We start from the raw sequence: 24,528 nt of genomic DNA on the forward strand, positions 1-24,528 counted from the left end.
TGGTCCTCTTGCGTTCAGGCAGCCACATTCTGCTCTTGTCCTTGTCCTCTCTGCTGCAAGGGAAGTCAGTCTCTTTCATTGTAACTTCTTAGTCTTCTTGTCATTGACCTTGTTTTAATCAGTATTTCCATTGCTAGGATGAGATTCTAAGGCTAAGAAGTGGTATGAAGGGTGACTTGTGGGCAGTATTTGGACCTGAAGTGACTAGCCAGGTTGTCTAGGGGAGCAATCGACAGGTCCTTCTTCCTGCCTGTGTGTTTGTTTTAACCATTGTTTTATTTCTTGTAGGAACTGGAAGCATCTAATGAGCTTGATACAATTTGCCCCAAAGCCCCCAAACTAGAAGAAAGGTAAGGAAGGTACTTTGTTATAGAGATTTGTTCGTGTACTATATTCATTGCACTTGTGTCAGTGCTCACAGTTTTATTATGTGCCTTTGAACTAGTTATGAAAAATGATAAACTCATGAACCAAGGCAGGCATGATTTTGGATTCATTTTAAAGTTAGGATGAAGGATTTCCCTTTCAATTCACAGCAGCTCTCTTCTTGGAATTTTCTGTTCGTTTGCACGTAACAAGTAGGATCCATTTGTCTCGGTGTTCAGCCTGTGGTGGCTACAGCTCTTCCTCACTTGGACTGTATCCTGTGTCTTGGAGCTTGGTCTCCTGTAGGGCTGTCAGGAACCTAGGAGATGGTCAAGAGGAAACACTATCTCTAATTTTGCAAAGCTTCTATAGTTTGACTATTTCCAGTTGCCTTTCAAAAATCACAAACATTTAAAGTTCATAAAGGAACATGGCATTTGCTTTGTGGCAGAGTTTTTCTTTGCCTTGAATTGATGGTATTCTGAGGCTTGAGAACACAGTAGGGAGGAGATTTGAGATCATCACCCTTCCCCTCCCATTCCCTCTACTTTAATATAATTTAATTTGGAAACAAAATTTAATTTATTTTAAAAGGCTTCAGTACACTGAATGCCATATCCTTCATGACTAAGATTAGCAGTTGGGCCAGCAAAGCATGTTCTATTTATCTCCTGAAGTAAATTAAAAAAAAATACAGATATGTCCATATGCTCATCAGTTACTGGACACTTTCAAAGAAGGCAAGTTCCTTTAACTGAATTCTCTGTAAATTAGACCCAGGCTCACCCCTTCTGCTTTTAGCCACTTTCCCAAGAGGCTACGGAGCATGTTCTAAGCATTCTTGATGATCTAGCTGGTTCTGAGAACATTGTTCAGTGAGTGAGGAAGGGAGTCAGGATGGACGCCTCCCAGGAGTGTCCTCTGGGCTTATTGACCCAGCTAGTGCTTGTTTGGGCATTAAAATGGTTGTTGGGTTGCCTGTCTTGATATCTGGTGTCAGTTCTTGCTTCTTGTCACCACATGCAGGACTCATCTCTCCTTTTTGTTATTTTCTGTTTAAGTTTGTTAGAGTAGAGAATAAGATAGGAGAGGTGAGCTCTGGCTCTGCATCCTGAAGGGGGCTTTCCTTAATGCATTTATCTGGTGATCTCTCTTTCAAAAGCTTAGGGCCCTTTTTCCTTTTGTTTTTTTTTCTATATTCCTACTAAGTGCCCTAGGTGTGAGTGAGGTAGTAACTAGTTTTTTTCCCCCAGCATTTATTCAAGGAATTTAAGCTTTTCCCCTCAGACGTCATGCTGTTGATCCTCTTAATCCACTCTTAGAACTAAAATGGGCACATAATATTAGCTTTTCTTTTTGTAATTTATAAAGGTACGCCCACTGAATACCAAGCGCATCTCTGGGAGCTCATGATGCTCTTTTCCATGTCTCTGATGGGCCCTAGGCTGCCCTTGGGAACACCTGACAGACCAGGGTGCTGGGATGTTTCTCAGCGTCACTGGTGTGAGCTGATGGCAGCAGCTTCCAGTTTCCCTCTGGTTGTCTCCCAGGTGTATCAGGGCATCTGAATAGGTGTGTGTGATTGAAGCTCCCTGGCCTAGCCCGGCCTGGTGGCCCCCAAGCCATTCTGGACAGACAGAGCACTCATTCAGGCTCTGGATCGCGTGCAGAATTGGCTGCTGCTTTTTAGCATGAGGAGCTTGAGGGCTTAAATTGCCACTTTAAGGCACATTTGTGGTTTTATAAGCAATCTTGTGCTTTATTGTGGCTTAGGGAAGGAATGAAATAAAAGCAAATATAAATGCATTTACTTGTTTAATGTGAGCTCTCATCTCGCTGCTTCTCCAACGCACACGTTCCTGATGAAGGGGAGCTTGAGCCGTGTTTCATGATTGAGCTGAGCCTTTATGTCCTTCTCTCTGTAGGCTCAAAATACTCACAAATAAAGCTTCTGTGATGCTGTTTATGAAAGGAAACAAACAGGTAAGCACTCAGAAATGGTTTTGTGGGTAATTTCTTTGCATGTTACCATCTGCAGCAAAGGGACAGTTAGCTGTCTTTCCTCGCTTTAGCTAATGAAACTGGGAGGGTGTCAGGAAGTTCTCCTTGCCTTAATTGGTGCTTCTGTCGATCAAACCGAGTCCTCTGCGTCATGCTGTGCTCGATCATCACCAGCCCCGGGGGGACCTTTCTCCTTGATACCAGACTTTTATTTGTCAAGTTGGTCACCACATCGAACACTGTGCAGACCCTCTAGTCGCCCTGTCCTTACTGCTGAATTACATTTTAAAATGGCTCTTGCTGCTCATTCCTTTTTGAGTTTGGGTTTAGTAGACAGCTCAAAGCAACGAACCCTCACCGGGTTAGTCCCTTGTTGTAATCTCTGGGCCACTAGTCCTGGTAGTCCACTGCTAGGATGCTGTGGCACCTAGCTCAGGCCACGGAGGTGGCTTTGGGAATTCACAGCCCACTGTGTGCCCGACACAGCTTTTTAAAACAGTCAAGATTTGAAGGCATGTGTCCAGTGACTGAATACGAAGGAACCTGTGAAATACTGGTTTGAGGAATGCACGTTATCTTGTAAGTTCAGATTAGAGGGAGCTCCAGAAACTAGGTAAAATGATGACTTTGTGAAGTCCTTTGTCTGTCTCATTTAATCTTCAGAGGAGCCTCATGAAGTAGGCAGGGCATGTAATGGCATCTCTGTGGTACAAATGAAGAAACCTAGAGTTGGAGTTGAAGTGCCTTTGTCCAGGTTCTTCAGGGTGTCCAGGGCTGATTTCTGAGTTGGGGTCCTCCCTGGCTGGTCTTCCTTGTCTCAGAGTCTGAGGCCTCCTGCACCACTGAGAGCAGGAAAATGGAACAAGTCCAGCTGGGAATCTAAAAAATCCTCCATCTTTCCTCATTTGATAAAAGTAAATTAAGGGTTTTTATCTTGAACTGTAGGAGAGTAGCAAGTGTGCCTTGACTTCGTGTTTTTACTGAGAATTTGTTTGGATATAGGCAAGAAAGATTTTTTAGATAGACAGTTACTATTTGAAGACAGAGTTTAGAAACCATTGGAGCATGTGCTACTGGGATGGAGGGATGAAGAGAAGTAAAGAATGAAGGTCTGAGATCCCCTAACTCTGGAATGCTGCCTGGGGGACAGGAACTGGGTGGAGGGAGAAAGTGTGCTGTGAATAGAAAGGCTTGGGGCTTGTGGGGAGGTGAGGATGATGACACTGCTCACTTCCAAAGGCTGACTGAAATTGTGTTTTATTTAGATGGCAAAATGTGGATTCAGCAAACAAATTCTAGAAATTCTTAACGACACAGGGTAAGTAAATAGCCTGTAGAATTGCAGTAAAACAGCTGCCCAGTTACACTGTTTCACTGCCAGGCTGGGTGAATATTTCTCCTACTCCGAAATAGCCTTTTAAAGGAAATCTTTCCCTTGATTGTCAAATGTAAATGCGACATCGAGGAACCTTTGGGTAGCCATGGAAATGGTCACTGGCCAGCCCGCTGGGGTGAGTGATGATGTGATTTCAGCCAGGTGGAAAAGATTGTTTTGTGAATTGTGTGTTGCTGCTGTTTTTTTCCTCCTCTGGTTGAGGAGTAAGTAACCTGTGCATTGATGCTTCTGGGAATCCTGAGCACATCAGGGAGGACACCAGGGTCCTGTAATGCATAGCTTGAGCACTATTTGCCAGCAGGTGCAACAGGGAGATTTTCCTTGTTCTGGCAAAGGGCTTGTTTGTCTTTCCAGAAATATGCACTGGTCACTCTGGCCCCAAATTGTCTCTTGGTCTTCTTGCAAAGAAAACCTGCCAGGCAGGCTGCCTTCTGCTAGAGAATCTGAAATAGGGAAGCTTAGTGCTATGTCCTTTGGGGCCATTCCTGACAGTCTTTCTGATCACTTGCCAGTTCCTTTAGAAGGTGGAACCCATGTTTTGACTGCCACTGCTCTCCCCTCAGCCATCTCTGTGGAAGTTGTAGGCAAAGGGGCTTCCCTCTACGCTTTGAGGTGCTTTGGAGGCCACTTGACCACTAGCTCAGAAAGAGTTAGAATTGAAGACAAATCTCAGACAAAACAACTCCTTTCCTGTCTGTTTTGGTTGTGCCTTCATGCATCAGTTCTCATGGCTCTTGTCTGTGTTACTCTGAGAGGTTCTTTTATGGGACAGTGGCTGCCTGTTGAGGTAGGAAAGTACCCTTCTTTCTCAAAGGGCTGCTTTACTGTAGCAGCCACAGATTTTGGAATTGAGCCAGTTTTACCTTGAGATACCCCTGGGTGTAAATGATAATGTACTAAGTTTGGTAACTAAGGTTACTAAAGTGAGTCTTGGGGATTCCTTCAGCCTCCAGGGGAGGGAAGCCTTTTAATTTTTTTTTTTTTAAATCATTTAATGCCTTCTTATTTCTCCTTTTCCCCTTCCTCCCCAAGGGAGAGATAAAACTGGCTGATCTCTGGGCTAGCTCTGGACCTCAGGCTTAGGCTCCAGTACTGACCAACTGCCTGCCATCAATCATGGTTATTCGATTGCATATACATTATGGACTGGAATCCAGTCTGTCCTTCTAAAGTAAGAGAAGAGAAAACAGACATGTATGTCCATACATATGTGAATACATATGGCTGTGTATGTGTCCATATGCACACACATATAGAGAGCTCTCTTTACAGCTCACACTTGGGATTTATATAAACCAGGTCGGAGGGGAAAGTGTGGTCCTATTGGGATCAATCCAGTGTCAAATGAAAACTCTGCTTAACCTTGTGGCTGCCCTTCTCTCCTTTGGTCTGAATGGTGATGGCAGAGTTGGACTTCTCCATTCTGATCCTGCCACAGTCAGTATGATGATCTATCTAGAAGTGACTCTGGGAGGCTTGGAAAGAGCTTTCCTCCCAATGTCCCAGTCAGGTGGCTTGGATTGCTGTGATATGTCTCCTTTTGTAGGGGATGAAATGGATGCCCCCCAGGTTAAGTGATTCACCCAGTGCAGCACAGCTGTTGTGTCTGAGTCGGGCTTGAAGCCCACATCTTCTGACTCCATAGGTCTTATTGTGTCTCCCAACCTCTTTAAGTATCACAGAGGATGAACAGGGGCTTCCACCCTGGAGCTGACCTGGGTTTCCAGGGTAGTTTGGAGGTGACACTGGGCTCTTCAAGGTTCTCCATGGAGCACAAGCTCTCAGGATGCCCTTCTGTTTTCAGCTTATTACTTGAAGGTCATCTCTTCTCCCCTCAAGGAGACTGACTTTGGTCATAGTTGTCACCAGTGAACTGTCTAGTGAGGTGTGGCAGGGTTGGGACCTGCTTTGGCATCTGCTGAAGCCATCGTGGCTCTGATGAAATACTGGGCTTTGTGGCATCAGAGTTGACCCAAAGTGGGCAAGTCTTTCTCATCTCATGGGTAGCAGAACTTTGTGACCAGGGAGCAGTGGCAGCGGGTCTGCACGAGGGCTGGGCTGGTGGAGTATAGGCAGGGCTCCTTCATTTCCATGGATACCAGAGAAGGATCCCTGTAGCCCTGTGCAAAGGGTATGTGGAAGAAGTTATTGAATTTGGTTTTTTTGGGGGGTGGGATTTGCATTTGTGTAAACCAGTTGAATAATTCTGGAAAACTTTCTCATTTCTTGTAGTATTGATTTTGAGACGTTTGATATCTTGGAGGATGAAGAAGTAAGTCCTGCTTCTTGCTTATCCACTCAGTTTTAGTCTTCTTCATCTAAGAGTCTGGTTTGGAAGCCATTTTCCCTTTGTTTTCCTTAGGTGCGGCAAGGACTAAAAGCTTACTCCAACTGGCCAACATACCCCCAGTTGTACGTGAAAGGTGAGCTTGTTGGAGGATTGGATATAGTTAAGGTAAGGGAGCTGTTCACCATGTACCCCCCAAAGAAGAAATGCTCCTTAACTCATTTTGTTTATAATAATGATTCTTGACTTTGAATGACCACTTAAGTGGTGAACATTGTCTTATTTAAACTCCTTTAAGTTATAATTTAAGCTCCTTAAAATTATAAAATTTTAAACAGAGCATTAATGGGTGCCTTCTCATTAAAAAATTCAGTATTTTATTGATACTTTTTAAAAATACTTTCCAAAACTTGCATCTCCCTATTCCTCCTTCTTTGTAACAAAGATTGACACATTGATTTGGGGGAGTACAGAGTGATTGTCCATGGTCATGTGGCTAAGACATATTAGATGAGCTACTTGAACCCAGGGCTTTCTGACTCCAAGGCAGGCTTCCAATCCACTCTGCCCTCTGGCTTCTCCAGGGATTTTTTCCTCTGGGTGTGCAGCAAATTTTGACATGTCAGTTGATAGAAAGTAATATTCACTGTATAGAAATTTATCGTGTGACTTTGCTGGAATGTCTCCATTGCCGATGCATACCTGTATTTCAGTAATTGCTAGTATATTACTTATTCTCAGCATAAGCACTTTTGGAGGTCATCATGAGCTCTGTGTGTCTTTTTTTTAAACACTGAGTTAGTTCCTTTGACGACACTGGCCATTTTCCCCGTAGGTACGTTTTTATGGGTTTCTTTGCTGCTCAGTTTGAGAGTTGACATTGTTCTTCTCAAAGAAGGCAGGGAGACATTTTTTCCCCTTGCAAACAGCCTCATTCTTGAAAAGTGGAAGGTTTAATGTAGTAGTATTTTGAACAAGCCCTGAAGCAACAGAAATAGATCTGCATTTGTTACCGTGTTTTTTGATTTTTGTCACAGAGAAGCCCAGTCTCCTCCACCCCAAATCCTCTGGAGCCTGGTCTTGTCGGAATGTTTGATGGCCTGTGCCTCAGCCAGGGGAACTCCTGGGAAGATCCAATCAATACAGCTCATTTAATTCTAAAAATAAGTTGTACATACAGTAACTTCTTTTCTGTCACCTCACAGGGATTAGCCATTTTTCCTGGTCACATGCTATTATCTAGATGTGATTTGAAAAGATTTGCAGGATTTTCTGTTAACATTTTCACTTGGTTTGGTGGGGGCTGCAATAATTCATATCCTGACATTTGGGTTCATTTCTGATAATGAATGCATTTTCCTATTTTCAGTAAGCCCAGTGTGATTGATTTTTTTGTTTTTAAATTGAGGGGCTTATATTTTAATTCGTCAAAAGGGAACCAGTTGTCCATTTTAAGAAAAGGAATGAGTGTGTGCATTCTCTTAGGTCATGAGAAGAATAGCTTGCTTAGTATGTTGAAAGAGGTAGCACGGCCTCCTGAAGGGGATGGAGCTGCGGTCTATTGCTTGTCATAATCCCTGGGCTACTTGGCCAGCTACAAACCATTTGCCAGTGGGTGCTGGCTTATAGAGGTAGACCCGCCTATGCCCTCTTAAAGATAAGCAGGTACATCTTTCTACCTTTGGGGGTCTTGATGTGAGGTCCAAGGTCCCTGTGGTGCTCGCTTGCATGCAAAGGTGTTTCCTCATTGTAAGCTTCCATTTTGGCCGACATGGCTCTGTCTTTGTAGGGCTTTTGGTCTTGTAGGTCAAGGTGACTTGATTCATCCTGATATGAAGTCAGGCTACATTTTGATGCTTTTCCCCACATACTGATTTTCTTCTCATCTCTTTCTGTCTAGCTATCTCACTTTTTTTTCTGTCATTCTCATTTCCAGGTTCTTCCTCCATTTCCTCTTCCTACCTAGATAGTTATCCCCTTTAACCAGGGATACAAGGTTAAAACAAAAGATTTAGCAGAACCAAGTAGCAGTACTGCTTGACTTCATTAAATCTGTGCCCTGCCCCACAGGGCAGTCCTTCACATTTTTCCTGTAGCCACACTCCAAACTACAGCCCCTCAGCAAGAGTGTTCTCTATGTGTCCCCTGCTGCTGGGTGCTCCTGGCTCATCCCCCTTTTAGTGTTTATTTGCCCGCTGCTCTTGAGTCCCAGCAGCTCCCTGGGGGCAGGCAGGACAGCCTAGCTGCACAGACAGGTCTGAGGATCAGCAGATGCACTGAGGACCTTTAAAAGGCAGGAAGGAAACTGGACTGCAGAGTCCCACCCCAGAGCTGGGAAGGGTGCATGAGCAAGAGGCCATCCCGAGGGATTTTAAAAGGACAATTCTTAGGGTCAGAGTGCTGCTATTCACTTCTCTCTTACTTCAAAATCTTCTTGAGAAGTAATTGGTCCCCCAAACACATCTACTTTTCTCTGCATTGTTGTTCAATTGTTTTTGGATATGTCCAACTCTTCATGACTCTATCTGAGGTTTTCTTGGCAAAGATACTGGAATGGTTTGCTATTTCCTTCTCCAGCTCATTTTGAACTCAGATCTTCTGGCTCCTGGTCCTACATTCTGTATTCTGTGGTTCCCTCAGCTGCCTTGTGCATATAGAAGCATGTCGTTAGACTGCTGGACAGCTGGAGGTCAGGTTCTGCCTCAGACCTTCCCCAGCTGTGCGGCCTGACCATGTCACAAACCTCCCTGAGATGAGTATCTGTAATCCTTACTGTCCCTGGGTCGTTATTTGGCCTTCAAAGCCTTGATGATCAGATGAGATGGAGCAGGAAAAGAAGGCTCTGCACACCTGTGGTAGGGATGAATGTTTGTTTAGGCACTGATTTGTAGTTGAGTCACTTGGCTCAGCAAAGTCATCCCATTGATGAAACCACATGGTTGGCTGTGGTCAGTCGCCTGGTGGGAATCAGCTCCAGGGAACTGGAGTGTGGCTATTTCTTATAGGTCTTTGGTGTGTGCATGGAAATGAAACTCCTGACTTAGTGTTTTCCTCAAATTTCTGTCTTTGCAGGAACTGAAAGAAAATGGCGAATTGTTGCCTATCCTGAGAGGAGAAACTTAAGGAACCACAAGGCTGCAAAGTACTGCCCAATGCATTTCCTGAGCTTGGAACAATTCATGAGTCAGTCTTGGGAAGTAGGAGGGAGCCCAGGGCTTCTTCACCTGCTCATCACCTGCATCTGGCCTTCCTGCCTAAGGTCATGCTCTATATATATGGTCACATTCTCCCCCTCCCTCCCCTTCCACCACAGTGGGATACTCTCAACATCTCAAAATTCAATTAAAAAAGAATGCATTAAAAAAGTTTTCTCTTTTTTTTCTTTAAGCTGTTACTGTGTGCATAACTCACTGTAATTAAGTGAAGTAAAGCTCTCTTGTCATTCTATATGGATAGCTCACACCAATTAGAAAGTGTAGCATATGATCATTGGTAGGCAGGCAGTGCAGTCCATGTTATTTGAGTCTTCATACTCCAAGCCTATGGCTCCCCTCTCTGGCTGGTAGATCTCTTCACAACCCTGGAAAAACTGTTGAAATGTGTGCACTTGGTACAGGTGGAATTACAGAGATAACTCTTTCCAGCAGTGGAAGAAGCACTGCTCAGATTTTAGATAACAGGAAAAGTCCTAGGGAATGGATTCTGGAATAATACCAAGCATCAAAATGTGTTACAGTATTTGGCTACTTTGTATTTTTATATTAAAAACTCAACTTCAACTTTCCAAATGGGTTGTTAATGTCTTCTGAGTCATGAGAACTTCCCCAGCTTTTTTTTGATCCAGATCAGAGCTGCTAGGTGACTCAGACTCGCCTCTTCAGGGCTTCTGAGCTTTAGAGAAGCATTGGGTGCTTCAGCTCTACATCACCCCCACTCTCTGCCTCCTTCAGCCTAATCACGTGCCAGGAAATTAGGGGTCCATGACCAGAAGCTCTGGGCAGATTTGTGCGATGCCAGCTGGACTCTCACTGCCCAAAGGTAAATATTTTCTCCTTCTGATGGGTTCTCCATTCTGTTCTCCACAGCAACTGTTCCCAAACTTCTCCCTCTTCAAGGTCCCCTGTGTTTCCCTATCCTTCATCCTCCCGCTCAGGTGAAGGCTTGCCTCCTACCTACCTCAAGAGTGGAGGCCATTCCTCACTCATTGGAGAGTGAGAGCTCTCTATTGTCTCCTGTCATTGACTCCTCCCTCCCTCTGGTCTCTGTGCCACAGCCAGCCCTTCTGTGGGCACCTTTGATCTCTTTTCCTCTTGACTCCTCCAGCAAACTGCACTGTTATCCCTAGTAGCTGACCTAGTCTCTGCCTATCCACCAGCTCCTCCCCTGAAGCCTGCTGCATACTTATGTCTCTCCATCCTTAAAAAACCCATCAGTCAGAACGTCCCTGCTCACTCTCACCTGGCAGCTGCTCCTTTGTGCATCTGTCCCTGAGAAGGTGGTCAATACTGGACCCCTCCGCTTCTATTCCTCAGCTTTCTGTAACCTAACTTTCAGTCTTTGAACTAAAATGGACTTCTCAAAGTTACCACTCATTGCTCTTTTTGAAAAATAAGTTTTTATTGTTATCCTTTGAAATATCACCACATTTTTTTCTCTTATTCTCCCTGAGAACCATCCCATATAATACACAATATTTTTTGAAGAAAAAGAGAAAAAAAAAATCAGCGTAACTGGTCCATCCATCAGAAAAGTCTGGCAATCCTGCCTTACTCCTCGGTGCCCTCCCATGGGGCCAGGGTGTGTTCCCAGAGATCTTTGGAGCCAGGTCACGCTGGTTCTTTGTGATCTTGTCATGTTCACTTGGGATTTTCTTGTTTGTTTCTTCTGCTTGTGTTGTAGTCATTGGGTCTCTTCTTTTGACCACATCACTCTGTATCAGCTCATGTAGAACTTGTCGTGTTTCTCCCTGTTCATCACCTTAAATCATTTCTTCCAGCACTGTAACATTCCATTATATTCATCTACCAGTTTAGCCATTCCCCAGTAGATGGGCATCTGCTTTGTTTCAAATTTTTTTCTGTCACAAAAAGTGCTTCTGTAAAGATTTTGATGTATATGGAGACATTCTTACAAGTGTGCTTCTTGGCGTAGAAGCCTAATAGTGGAATCTCTGGGTCACAAGGTCATTTGAGTCACTTCATTTGCATAATTCCAGACTGCTTCACAAAATGATTCTGCTGGTTCACAGCTCCACCAGTAATGCACCAGTGTGCCTCTCCCCACAGCCCCTTCAACATTGACTGTTCCCATCTTTGGTCATCTTTATGGAGTTTATGAGGTGAAACCTCAGGGTTGTTCTGACTTTCATTTGTCATATTATTATTTTGGAGCATTATTTCCTACTTTTGTTAATAGTATACAATTCTTTTGAAAACTGTCCCTTTCCTTTGACTCCTTATCTTCTGGGCAAGCAGTGATCTCTTAATTTCCAAATCTAATGATCTCTTGCAGCCTTTGATACTGTTTCTCACCTCCCCGTGGATACCCTTTCTTCTCTGGGTTTTTGTGACACTTGTCTCGACTGCTTCTCCTTTTTGATTTCCCCTGTCCTTACAATCACGCCCACTAACTGTCAGTGTCCCCCAAGGCTCTATCCTGGGCCCTCTTTTTGCTTGATACTGTCTCACTTGGTGAACTATGCAGTTCCCAAGTGATCACTTATTGCCATGCTGCTGATTCTGAAGTCTCTCTCTAGTAATAGTTCTTTCTGATCTCTAGTCTGTGCATCAGCAAAAATGCCTCTTAGATATCTCACACTAAGATATCCAAAACAATTTATTATTTTTCCAGCCCTCTCATTAATGTCTTCAGGACCATTAGGGGGACCCCTGTGGCTCTAGTTATCTAGGCTGTCAACATGTAAGATTCAGCCTTGATTGCCCACTTGCACTCCGCCCATGCTCCATTTTTCTCTGCTCACAGAGCCTACTCTAATTCAGGCTTTCACTTTAGTAACCTTCTGTCTCTTCTTCCCCATCCAAATGTAGGTCTGACCATATCACCTCTGCCCTCTCTGTGCACCAGTGACTGTCTGTTATCTCCTGGATCCGATATGGCAGCTGGCATTTCAGGCTTTTCACGGCCTGGCCCCTTCCTGCATGTCCAGCTTTTTTGCCATTTCTCCCCTCCACACGTGGTCCAGTCACCTCAAATGCTGTATCGATACTGGCTGTTCCTGAGGCCTAGAGTGATAACTCTTTCACCCTCAGCCTCTTTGTTTCTCTGGTCTCCTTCAAGACTTAGCTCAAATTCCACCTTCTTTAGGAGAAAAAAATAATCCCCCTTTTAATAAATAAGTCAAGCAAAGCATATTCATTCATTGACTATGTCAGAAAATCTGTCTGATGTGGCACCTCTAGTCCACTTTTTCTCTGTCAAGAGATATGTGCACTAGGTCTCTGGAGTTGTGGTTGGTTATTACATTGATGATAATTCTTCATCCTTTCAAAGTTGTTTCTCTTTACTGTGTCATTGATTAAATTTTTCTCTTGGTCTTACTTGCTTCACTCCGCTTTAGATCATAGAAGTCTTCTCAGGTTTTTCTAAATCCATCCTTTTCATCATTCCTTATGCAGTAATATGCATAGCACTTAATAAACATTTATTCAGCGTACACTGAGCTAAGTGTGAAGGATACAAGAAGAGACAGAAGTCTCTGCCTACAACCAGAAGGAGAAAAAAAATTGGTAGGTAGAGAGCATTCCAGGCTTGGAGGATGGCCAGAGAAAATGCCTACAGCTGAGAGATGAAGGGTCTTGAAGCATTAAAGGGTATGCTTTGGTGAGCAAGGTAAAAGAAAAGTGGAAAGGAGGAGGGGCAGGTAATAGAGGGCTTTAAAGGCCAAATAGCATTTTGTATTTAGTCCTGGAAGTGATAGGGAGTCCCTGAAATTTATTTAGTAGATGAGTGACAACATGGTTAGACCTGTGCATTAGGAAAATCACTTTGGTGGTTGAATAGAGGATGGACTGGGGTGGGAAGAGACCTTAGAATGGCACCGTGCAGCTACTACAGTAATCCAGGTGTGAAGTGTTGAGGGTCACATGAGTGAGGGCAGGGTCAGAGGAGAGAAAGGGGTGCATTTGGGAGATGTTGCAGAGGTGAAATTGGCAGATCTTGGTGCCATATTGGATTGGGGTTGAGACATAGTGAAGAGTCTCACAATGACACGGTATGAGCTTGAAGAACTGAGAGGATGGTGGTACCCTCTATACTAAAAGGGAAAGTAGGACAGGGGAGGGAGTGAATAGTCTGTACTATTATTTGTTCAGCCATTCCCCAGTTGATGGGTACCCCTTTAATTTTCTGTTCTTTGGAAAAACATAACACTGCTATGAATATTTTGGTAGTATGGGTAATAGGATCATGGATTTTGAACTGGAAAAGATATAGAAGCTGTCAAATCCACCCCCTTCATTTTAAATGAGGAAACTGAGTCCCAGGATTCTCCAGTGCACTTGAGCTACCTTGCCATTTTGGTTTCTTTAGGGGGATATGCCTTGGAATGGCATCATTGGCTCCAAGGTTATGTGCAATTTGGGCGTATAGTTCTACATTGCTTTCCAGAATGGCTGGACCAGTTCATGATTCTGCCAGCAGTGCGTTAATGTCCTTGTTTTTCTCAGGGACTTTCCAACCATTGCCATTTTCCATTTTTGTCCTCTTTGCCGATGCGATTGGTGTGAAGTGAAGCCATAGAGTTGTTTTAAATTGCATTTCTTTTAGTGATTTGGAGCATTTTTTCCCCATGATTGTTGATAGCTTGTATTTCTTTTGAGAACTACCTATGTATGTCCTTGGGCTATCTTTTGGAGAATGGCTCTTCTATAATCTATAGATTTGAATCTTTCCTAGGGATTTTAGACATCAGAACTTTATCAGAGAAACTAGATGCAAAGAATTTTCCCCAGTTAACTGTTTCCTTTCAAATTTTAACTATAGTGAATTTTTTTTTGTTCAAAAGCTTCTCAACTTCATCTAATTAAAATTGTACATTTTGTCCCCTGTGATCCTCTCTTCCCCATGTTTGGTCACAAACTCTTCCCTTCTCTGTAGCTAATTTGTTTATGATGTGACTTTTTCTGTCCAGGCCCTACATCCATTTGAAACTTCTTGTGAGATATGGTGTGAGATTCTGGTCTAAACCTAATTTCTACCAGACTACTTTCCAGGTTCCCCAGTACTTTTTCTTGACCAGTGGGTCCTTACTTCTCTAGTTGGAGTCTGCTGCTGTTTTTGTTTTCTTCTGTTCGTTGTGTAACTCATCTCTTTCAGTGATTGACTTCTCTGCTTTATAGCCATGACGGGATAGTTGGGGTGATCACTGCTGTCCCTGCCGCTCCTGGACAGCTATAAGCATTTGTAAGGTGCTTCTTTGCTCTTCGGCACTCCCACCCCCTGCTCCTAGTTCTGTCCAAGCAGGGCAAATCCAGTCCTTCTGCCACATTGCCAGGCCCTCCAGGTGTTTGCCTTTCACCATCCTGGTGGCTCTCTTCCAGACATTTCCCAAAACATTTAAACCAGAACTGAACATATTGCTCTAGGAGCTGAGCAGGAGATGTCCAGAGTCACTTTCATCCTTATTCTTCGTTAGTCTGTCTCTTCAGCTCCTAGATTGTGCTTGTGAGGCCTTTCCCCATTCTTGTCATCTCCTGGACACTCCACCTTTTCAGTTCTCCTTTCTGTGATGCTGTCAGTGTGGTCTCAACAGAAGTGGTGATGCCTTCAAATCCATCTGATGCCCCTAGGGCCATTTTCCCCCTTGTGGGTGATTGTGTCATTGGCAGCAGACCATCCATCCACCAAGGGTCTGTCCCTCACCTCCAGTCTGCCCAGGAAATGCTTGAGGTTGTAACATGGTTCTGGTGAGCTGGCCCTCTGGGTGGCTCCATAAATATACATCAAGGTCATATATATTTTTAAGCCTAAATTTCTAATGCAACCCGAAGTTAAATTGTTTTTATTCCTGGTTCTAATCCTGACTTTATACATGGTCAGTGCTCCTCTTACAGTGGAAGAGGAGCAGGTAAGAAGTGGACTGAACTGCAGATGAAAATGAGGAGACCTAATGTGATTAGAGAATATTTATCTGAAGACATGGCAGCCAGCCTTGACAAAATGCTTATAACAGACTTGTCCCAGATTGGTGGTAATGGGATTTTATTAAAGGTGAAATCACATTCTCATCACAGAGAGATGAAATAGAAAAATGATACACTCTCAGAATTGGAAAAGAAATTTCAATTGTCTTAATAGTTCCTTCAGTCTCTGTGGGAGGAATTCTCTCTCCCTTCCAGAGATACCCAGTGGAAATGGTCATGCCCATAAGACCTCAGCCCTTCCAGCTTCTAGCTCCTAAGAGGCTTTTGTCTGGCTACTTCTTTGTAGTTTGGGATTTTAGCTGTTTCTTGCTTAGGTGTTTGGGGGCATTTGAAGTGTGAAGAGGTCAGGAGCAGATGGTAGGATAAGAAAGCTCAGCCTACAATATAGGGGCCAGAGAAATGACCCCTTCCTTATTTCCATATTCCTGATCATATTAATTGCCTAAAATAGCTTCATTCTGAAAAAAGCCTTGAGGCAGGTAGGTAACAAAGTGGATAGAGCACCGGCCCAGGAGAACCTTGAGTTCAAATCTGGCCTCAGACATTTATTAGTTGTGTGACCCTGGGCAAGTCACTTAACCTTGATTGCCTCACCAAAAATGAAATAAAACAAAGAAGTCCTCTGTGGTATTCACAATAATGGGAATTTATAGCTTCATGAACTTGTTAGTATAGACAGCAGTCTTTTTCTTTTAAAAAGTAACTTTTAGTCTAATGACATATTTAAGTTTCTAGTACCTGATGAGGAAACATGAAAAAGTGCTCTTTCTGTAAACTGAGTCATGGATCCAAAATAGGCCTTCTTGCCCTTTACCCTTTGGAATGTTGATCGTTCCCTCTTTGCATGCAGAGGCCTCTTTGGGGTGGAGTCTTTGCTTATGTAGAGAAGAAAGCCAGTGGGAGAGTTACCTAGGAGGCTTATTGACCTGGGGGATCTGGAAAATGATGGAGATTATTGCCTTGGATTGTAGCAGAGCATTTGGTAAAGTAGCTCTTAATGATTCTTATAGGCAGTGAATAGAACACTGGACTTGGAACCAGGAAGACTCATCTTCATTAGTTCAAGTCCAGCCTGACTCTTATTAGATGTGTAACCCTAAGCAAGTCACTTAACCCTGCTTGCCTCAGTTTCCTCATCTTGATTCCTCATCTTCCTGAGGATCAGACTGTACCCAGTGCAAAGTACTTTGCCAACCCCAAAGTGCAGTATGAATGGAGTGACTGTTGTCATCATCGGGGGAATCTGGACCTGGGCTTTGATCAGTAAGGAAGAGAACTCCTGTATGAAAACTGCCCACCTTGGTGGAGCTCAGCAGCCCTTCTGCGCTGCTGCTGTTTAACAAACGACGGCTGCTTGAGGCACTGAGAGGTTAAACACCTTCATGGTCACCCTGAATGACCATCCCGAGTGACCCTCGGAGCATGGCCTTGGAGTCAGGGCTTCCTCATTCTGAGGCTTGTCCTTCATCCGCTGGACAGCTCTGCCTTTCTAAGACAGGCCTGGCGTCCAGGAATGAGAAGGCCACTCTTCTCAGGTTCCTGCCCTGGTCTTATGTTTGACTATGGGCACATTTTAGCAAGTCCAACCATAGTATGAAGGCAAAGCAGAATGGTAGTGGACCTCTTTGCTGTATGAGAAACAGTTTGAGAAACTGGTATTGTTTAGCTTGGAGAAGAGAAGCCTGGATAGATGTGGATGGGATAATTGTACAAATATCTGAAATGCTGTTATGAGGGAGGGGAGCTGGTCATCTTTGGCTTAGCTCTATGGGGCAGAACTAGCAGCAGGGGTTGGAATTGCAAAGAGGAAAATTCAGGTTTGATAGTCAGGAAAACTTCTTAACAATTACAGTTACCCCACTTTTCCAGGATGTGAAAATCTTTTCCATTTGTGCTATTACAAAGCTTCCTACTAGTCATTTCTAGGTTAGGTGCTGGAAAAGGACTGATTTCTACCAGTGTTTCCCTATGGGATATGTTGGGCCCACACCTCCTTTCCTTCTTTAGGGAGATTAATTTTCCCACAAGGGAGACAAAACAGTCAATGGGACCTGATGCAGCCCTGCTTTCCTGACACAGCTTTCTGGCCACCCAAGGGCATTAGAAAACAACCTGATCATATGGGCTCAGAGCTCCTTTGACTTGGTGGATTTCTGAGACCATTTAAGTCATCTTTCCCACTGGGAGATGAAGAGGCTGGGTTCAGATAAGTTAAATGCTATTGTGGTTTAATTGTATGTCTGTGCCAGGATAGGCAAAGGGAACCTCTTGTGCTTAACCACCTCAACATGGAACCTGAGCTAAGATTGTGCTGGAGTTAGACCTGCCTCAAACACTCACTTTTCTCAGATTTAACTTTTTTACATGGTTCATGTTTTGTTCAGATGGTCCTCATAAGTGGGGGGAGGGGGGCTATCTTTGGTCAGGGTTTTGAGCAGAGGCTGGTGACCAGGTGTTGGGGAGTTACATGAGATGTCTTGAAAGGCTCTTCCCACTTGGATCCCAAGTGCATGATCTCTCCTGCTCTGCCTCCATCTTAGAACCCTCATACCCATTTCCCCACATAGTCCAGACTCTGCTAACCAAGTGACATTTTAGGTGTAACAGTGGCATTTGGCCACTGGAGGGCTTGTCCTGAGAGCATGCCCAGAAGCCCACGTGCGCACTAGGGGCTGACTGCTAAGGGGCCTACTACCTGTTCTGGTGCATTTTCCCAATGTCAGTCACCAATGCCTAGTGCCCTGATGTCATTTGTTACTCATCAGTATTATTTAACTAGTTGATATCTCCGAAGTATCCGTAAGCAATTAACCCCAGTTAGTTTTTAGAGAGATGTACTTACTAAAAAAAATATGGCCAGAAGCGAAGTGTAAAAATATCTCCCTGAACTGGGTTACACTCTCTCCTTTGTACTTTGACCCCTAATGAAAATGGGCTCATTGGGTTGTTTGCTCACCACTAAATGGGTATGTGGATAGCTTGGTGGATGAGTTGCACCTTTGCTCATAGGATGCAGCATCTTAGCTGCTTGGTCAGTCCCTTGCTGAGCAGAGTCAAACAGGTCATTGTTTAGGGCCAGCACCTTTGTGGGCATGGCTGTTGGCCCTCCAGCATCTCTCTCAAACTTTTGAGGTTTGACTAGGCCCTGCACCAAAGTAAGAAAGATTGTAACAGAAGGAGGCAGGCCCAGTTCCAGACAGTCATTCTTAGGAGACCAGATCCTTATGGGCTTCGTAATCAATGGGGAGGAAAGAGAATGAACTTTTCTTTTGGAGCTATTTGTCTCTACTTAGTTCTGGTGTGGCAGCCAGTTCAAAGGCTCTTCTCCACAGAGTTGTGGGACAGAAAATATACAGTCACAATACCTGTGCATGGTCTTGAGTCGGAGGCAGGGTCCCTCCATTACTCACGATCATCTCTTTCCAGAAAATAGCACATTAAGCCCCCAGGGGGGTTGGCAGGAAGCAGAGTCCTGTACTTGGAACCCATTTTCTGGCCCTGCCTCCACTTTAGCCAGATGGTAGCTCTCCATTTTAGAGGATTTAGATGAAGGGGATATAGTGTATAAGTACAGATTACAAAGATTCTGATGAAACTGTCAGGAATTTAATCAGTCTTCTACACCCCATCATGTGACTTGTTGGTTTCTTGGGGTCCTGACCACATCCGGGTCTCAAACCTTGGCAGACCATAGCTGTGCGATCTACAGTTAGGAACTGGATCAACAACCAGGTCCGTGAGACGACTCATGCCTGGAAGCAGATGCTTCAGTTTCATGTCCATCTTCTTGGGTGCTTTCCATATCTGTTGATCTTAGCTGGCCTCATTCACTGATCACAGACCAGGTTAGCATTTTGGGGGGACATCCATATCCAAGATGGGTTTGCCAGAGAAAGAAGACCAAACAGGATTCCTGTGCTCAAACCATTCCCCCTAAATGGCCATTTCTTTTTTTGAAGTGACATAGCATTGAAATTGACATAAATTTTTAAAGTATTAAGTGTATTTTTGTAATTAGAAAATCTAGTTTTAATGAGACTCCTTGTTAAAGAAAACCATGCCTTCACCATGAAAACAAGTTTTAATTAATCTCTAAAAGTGAATTACAAATCTATTGCAGGCACTTATCTCTGTTAATCGTTACCTACCTCATTAGAGAAGATTATCCAAAAAGTACTATCCCTGTGGTCAAATTAGACTGTAAAAGCTTAATTAAGCCACCATTTAAATATGAAATCTCTTTCTTGTTTTAATTTTTTAATTAAAATCAGTTTCCTTAAATTTGATAACTGGTTCTTGTTATCAACATGCAGCACAAACCATTTGATTTCCAAATAGGAATGACTTGATTCTGCTATGCAGATAAATTGGTTTTCTCTGCACAGATTTCCAATGTTTATTTCTGGAAATGTATGTGGGTTGAAACAGCTTTTTGATGCATCTAGTAAATTGAAGGAATTATTCAATTCAACGGAACCTGTCATTTCATAGATAAGTGTGCCATGTATCAAGAGTGATTGTTCAACTTTGAAAATCTGTATTTCAATATAGATTTGAGAATGCTTAGGGGTTTGCCACCACCTGTCCAATATTTGTAACACTAGGATCCTGGAAGGTGGAACATTTGTTAGAAACATTAAGGAATTAATCTACAGGGAGCCAAAACATAGAAGGGCAAGAGCTTAGGGAGAGACAATATCAACTAGGATAGGCGTGAAGAACCTTCAGTCTGCAGGCCACATATGGCCCTCTAGGTCCTCAAGTGCGGCCCTTTGTTCTGTGAAGTTTGGATTCAGTCAAAGGGCCATACTTGAGGACCTAGAGGGCCATGTGTAGCCTTGAGGTCACAGGTTCCCCACCCCTGAACTAGTTTTGACTAACAGGAGGCTTCTGCTCAGATCATGCTTTCTTTGAAATAAGAAGTGAAATCCCCCTTTCCCATTAATATGTAGTGGTAAGTGGGGGAGAGGTGGGAAGAGGGAAAAGGCACTTCTGTCCTAGAGACTTGGGCCCCAGCTCCACCATTAGCTGGATCACTTTGAGTGAGTCATTTTATCTCTCCTGTGAGCATGGCATGGAGAGGTAGAAGGGACCTAGAAATCACTTATTCCAATCCATTATTTTATTTTTAGAAATTTATTTTTTTAAAAAAATGCATAGCATAGCAAAAATATCCTTGAAAAATTTTTTATTTCCTCTCACTACCTCACTCCATCTAAGCAGATAACTTCCCCCCCCAAAATACCCCAAAGCCCTCAACACATCCCTATACTATCTGCCAAAAGAAACCCACCTAAGCCATGTTTGTCCTGCATTCTAAGCTCATCATCTTTCCATCAGGAGGTGTGCTAGACTTCATCTTTGACTCATGCCAGTTCTATCCTTTGAGAAAGGAGACCCAAAGATAGGAAGAACAGAGCTGGGCCTTGAAACTGATTCTCTGCCTATCAGTAGGCTTTTCCCCACTCCTCTGCCAGCCCTAGGTTCATTTGCAAATGAGCTTCCCTTTCTCAGGCCTCCCTGAGCCTATTTAGTTATTTGGAAAACCCAGGGAAATGGGCTTAATGATGTCTAGTGTTCCTTCATAGTCGCCTTCTAGGCTTGTTCATGGCACTTGTACTCACAGTAATCAATTAATAAGCATTTATTAAGCACCTGTGTGCCAGGCACTATGCTAGTGCTAGGGTTCCAACAATGACAAAAGAGAGTCAACACTCTCAAAGTGGAGAAATACACAAGGAGTATTTTGTGGCACACCCACACTGATTATGATGAACTAGGTGGCTGGTTCATTGGGTAGGATGAGGTACCGAGTCAGCACCCCCAGCCTCAGCTTGGCCACACTCTTGCTACAGACTGGCTCCTCTTGATGCTGGCTGGCTGCCAAGCAGATGGCCAGTGAGGGGGTGGATGGATTAGCAAAGGTCCTTGGTACTTTGGGGAGACATGATTCAAAGGCACAAGCCCTGGGTAGCTCATTGTGACCTGGGCTGTGCAGTGCATCACTTAACCTGTGTATTTTCCTTCTTCCTCATGGGGACATTTTGACTTTTGACTTGGGGACTTAAGATGCTACCCAGTTTGTTACTGGGACAATTCATTCAGGAGGTACTATGTGGCTCAGCTCTGTGTCAGAGTATTAGGGCCTCAGAAGAGAAGGGGCATCTGGGGGGCCCACACCAAGGCAGGACCAGCAACTACCTGCTGATAATCCCATTTTTTCATCTTGTGGTGGAGGCTGCCTCTGTGTGGTGGAATACTGCACTGACAACTCAGGGTGCCCCTCTCCCCTCTTCCTTTTTCTTTCTCCCCCTCCCTTCTCTCTTTCTTTTCTCCTCTCTCCCTTCCCTCTTCTCTCCTCTTTCTTCTCCCTTCTATCTCCCTTCTACCTTCTCCCTTCTCCTGCCTCCCTTCTACTTTCTCCCCTCTTCCTTCTCTCTCTCCTTTTTCTCTTCTCCCCTTTCCCTTCTCTTCTCCTTTCTCCCTTCTCTGTCGTAGAAAGGTCACAGGATCTAGACATGGGAAGGACCTTGGACATCATCTATGCTAACTCTTTCATTTTACTGTTGGGATAACAGAACCAAAAAATGGGAATTTACCTTAATGCCAGTCAAGTTATAAAGGAGCTGAGCTAAGATCTGAAACCAGATCTCCTGACTCCAAATACAGGCTTTCCCCTCTAGGTTATACTTCCATGTGGCTGCTACCAAAGAGGGCTTTGCAGAATTTGGTTTGGGCATGTTCCATGATGCCCACACACCAAGGAGTGTCCTGTATGCCAGAGCAGGAGAACTCATGAGTGGAGGAAGAAGAGGTTTTTTCTAATTCTAGATTATGGAATTTATGTAAATCCTGGGATAAGAATTATACTCGGTGACAAGACTCAAACGGGTTGTCTTCCTTGGTGAAACCCTAACCCTATTACCCATAGGATCAAATAAAAAATTCTCTATTTGGCTTTTAAAGTCTTTCAGAACCTGGTCCCTTCCTACCTTTCCAATTTTATTAATGACTTAGTCACCCCCACACACTCCATGATCTGGGTTCTACTCAGGATGTTTTCATTGCTGCTTGACATGGGATGCTCTCCTCTTTGTCTCTACCTCTCCTCTTCCTTGGCTTCCTTCCAGTACCAGCTGAGGTACCTCCTTCTACAGGAAGCCTTTACCCACCCCTCCTAATTCTAGTGCCTTCCCTCTGTTAATTCTTTCTAGTTTATCCTGTTACATAATAGCTGTGCTTGGTCAACTCCATTGTAACCATCCAGGATATGCTGGTCACCTGAAATCTCACCATCTGTTTGATTGTCACAGTTTTTGATACCAGCTTCTCAACTCTGACTCCTCTCCCCTCTGATTGGAGGGCTGGAGGATGGAGCATAGACTCAAAACTTTCCTTTATACAGGGCAAGATTTGGACTTTGCAACTAACTTTCCATTTGGTCTCAGTGGCTCTGCTTGGTTTTGACTCTATGGAGCATCCAGTTCCCTTCTGACCCTTAATTTCTATGTGTGTTTTTTGTTACCTCCTTGAAGGCAGGGATTGTCTTGTGCTCTTCTTTATATCTTGGGGACTCAGCACAGTGCTTGGCACATAATTGACACTCCATAAATGGTAGTTGTCTGCCCTGTTCTTCTGGGTAAGGATTGAGAATTTGAGAGAATCCTTTGCTTGCCAAGAGCAATGTCTGCTAGGAGGCCCTCACAGTTTTCAAGATGGGCTGAGTGTGAGCATTAGACCCTGCCCAATGCTAGAATCCCACATCCTGCAGGATCCTTCTGTGCCAGAGACATCTTCCAGGACAGCTCCTTTTTGCTTTGCCTTCCTATGGAGATTCAGAGTAGCCGAACAGCCCAAGCCACAGAAAGTTCATTGTTCTTACGTAAGTCAACTGGTCAGACCTTTGGCCTCAGAGAGATTCCCTTATTTGGAGTCAATCAGTCACAGTCACTTTCATTTCCCTTCAGTGTGACATCATGAAATAGAGGACACTTGGAATTTTCTTCAGCTAGAGCAGTGGTGCACAAGCTTTTTGGCAGGTTCTACCTAGTTGGGAAGGTTTCCAGTAGGGCCAAAGTTTGCCAGGTAGTGTCTAAAGACCATGGCTTGTGCACCACAGTAAGTGGGAGAGGGACTATGGTCTGTATTGGTGAAGGATGATGTGCTAGTTCTGAAGTCCTAGAAGCATTTAAGGGAAGGACGTATTGGTCATTTCAGATGTGTTGCTGACAGCCACCATACAGGGCCATCCACACAAACAGATTTCATGAAGATATGATGTTAGGTGAAGTAACATGGTAGGGATCTGTCACTTCATCTAAATACCATCTTGGTGATTTCATGATTGTTAGTAACATGGTCATGGTAAGAAGACAGATAATTTTGGGAATTAATGCCATGCTGCTGGGCTCTAACCACTGGAGCATTGCTAGCTATCTCATCTAGGCCCCAAATAATTGACTGAATGAAATTACAATGGAATTTTGGAATATTACGGTGGAATTTGGTTATCATGTTAACAATATTATTGCAAAATTATCTCAGTAGGGGCAGTATTAAGGAATATATACCTTGATGGATATTTATAATGTGCAAAACCACATATTTTGAAAGGAAGGTCAAATATAGTTAACAACTGACATTCAGGTTTGCAATACACTTTACCTATTTAGCTCATTTGATACTCAAAATAACATGTGGGGGTATATGGCTGTTATCCCTGTTTTACAGATGAAGAAACTGAGACACTTCACTGAGCAGTTGTGATATATCCATGATCACACAGCCCCTCTAGCCACTACACTATAAAGCTGCTTCTTAAACAGTGTGTGCCCATGATGATACACACTGATTTATTCTTTTGCCAAAGTCTTGTTTTCTGTCAATGAATTAATTGATCCAAACTTTTTTCCTTAACAGAAAAGGACTGAGGCCACATGAGAATTCTGGATACTTGTGTGCAGATGGACAAGGTGGAAGGAAGGGGCAAGACTGAGTTGATCTGCCTTACTCTTGGTCCCAAGTCCTGGTGACATCATCTCTTCCTCGTAGGATAAGTTAGGAAGATCTTTTGGCAATAAAGGAGCTCAGATTTGTATTGGGTTCAAGGTTTGCAAAATGCTATTCTTTCAGCAACCCTGAGAGGAAGGTAGCAAAATCATAATATTTAAAAGTTACAAAGCACTCCACACCCATTATACATGCTAAGTGTAGGCACCTTGAATCAGGCAGGAATGGTTTGAGTTTTCTTCACATCCTCAATGCCTGGTCCGTAGCAGGTGCTTAATCAATGATTATTGATTGATTAATTAGCTCAT

At 43.7% G+C, this 24,528-nt stretch overlaps 1 protein-coding gene across 5 annotated transcripts in view; it reads left to right on the forward strand.

The window, feature by feature from the left end:
• Positions 1–9,838, forward strand: part of GLRX3 (glutaredoxin 3) — a 36,142-nt gene extending 26,304 nt beyond the window's left edge. For 3 of the 5 annotated variants that reach the window (XM_072629087.1, XM_072629086.1, XM_072629088.1), the window contains 6 exons: positions 289–350; positions 2,292–2,349; positions 3,633–3,685; positions 5,996–6,035; positions 6,126–6,218; positions 9,123–9,415. In XM_072629087.1, the coding sequence (XP_072485188.1) occupies positions 289–350; positions 2,292–2,349; positions 3,633–3,685; positions 5,996–6,035; positions 6,126–6,218; positions 9,123–9,173 (357 nt within the window). In that variant the 3' untranslated portion in view covers positions 9,174–9,415. Of the gene's footprint in view, positions 1–288; positions 351–2,291; positions 2,350–3,632; positions 3,686–5,995; positions 6,036–6,125; positions 6,219–9,122 lie in introns of all 5 variants that reach the window. The other 2 variants (XM_072629085.1, XM_072629084.1) reach the window with 1 other exon arrangement.
• Positions 9,839–24,528: the final 14,690 nt, after the last annotated feature.

Source organism: Notamacropus eugenii, chromosome 1 (assembly GCF_028372415.1).
Source record: "Notamacropus eugenii isolate mMacEug1 chromosome 1, mMacEug1.pri_v2, whole genome shotgun sequence".
Lineage (NCBI taxonomy): Eukaryota > Metazoa > Chordata > Mammalia > Diprotodontia > Macropodidae > Notamacropus > Notamacropus eugenii.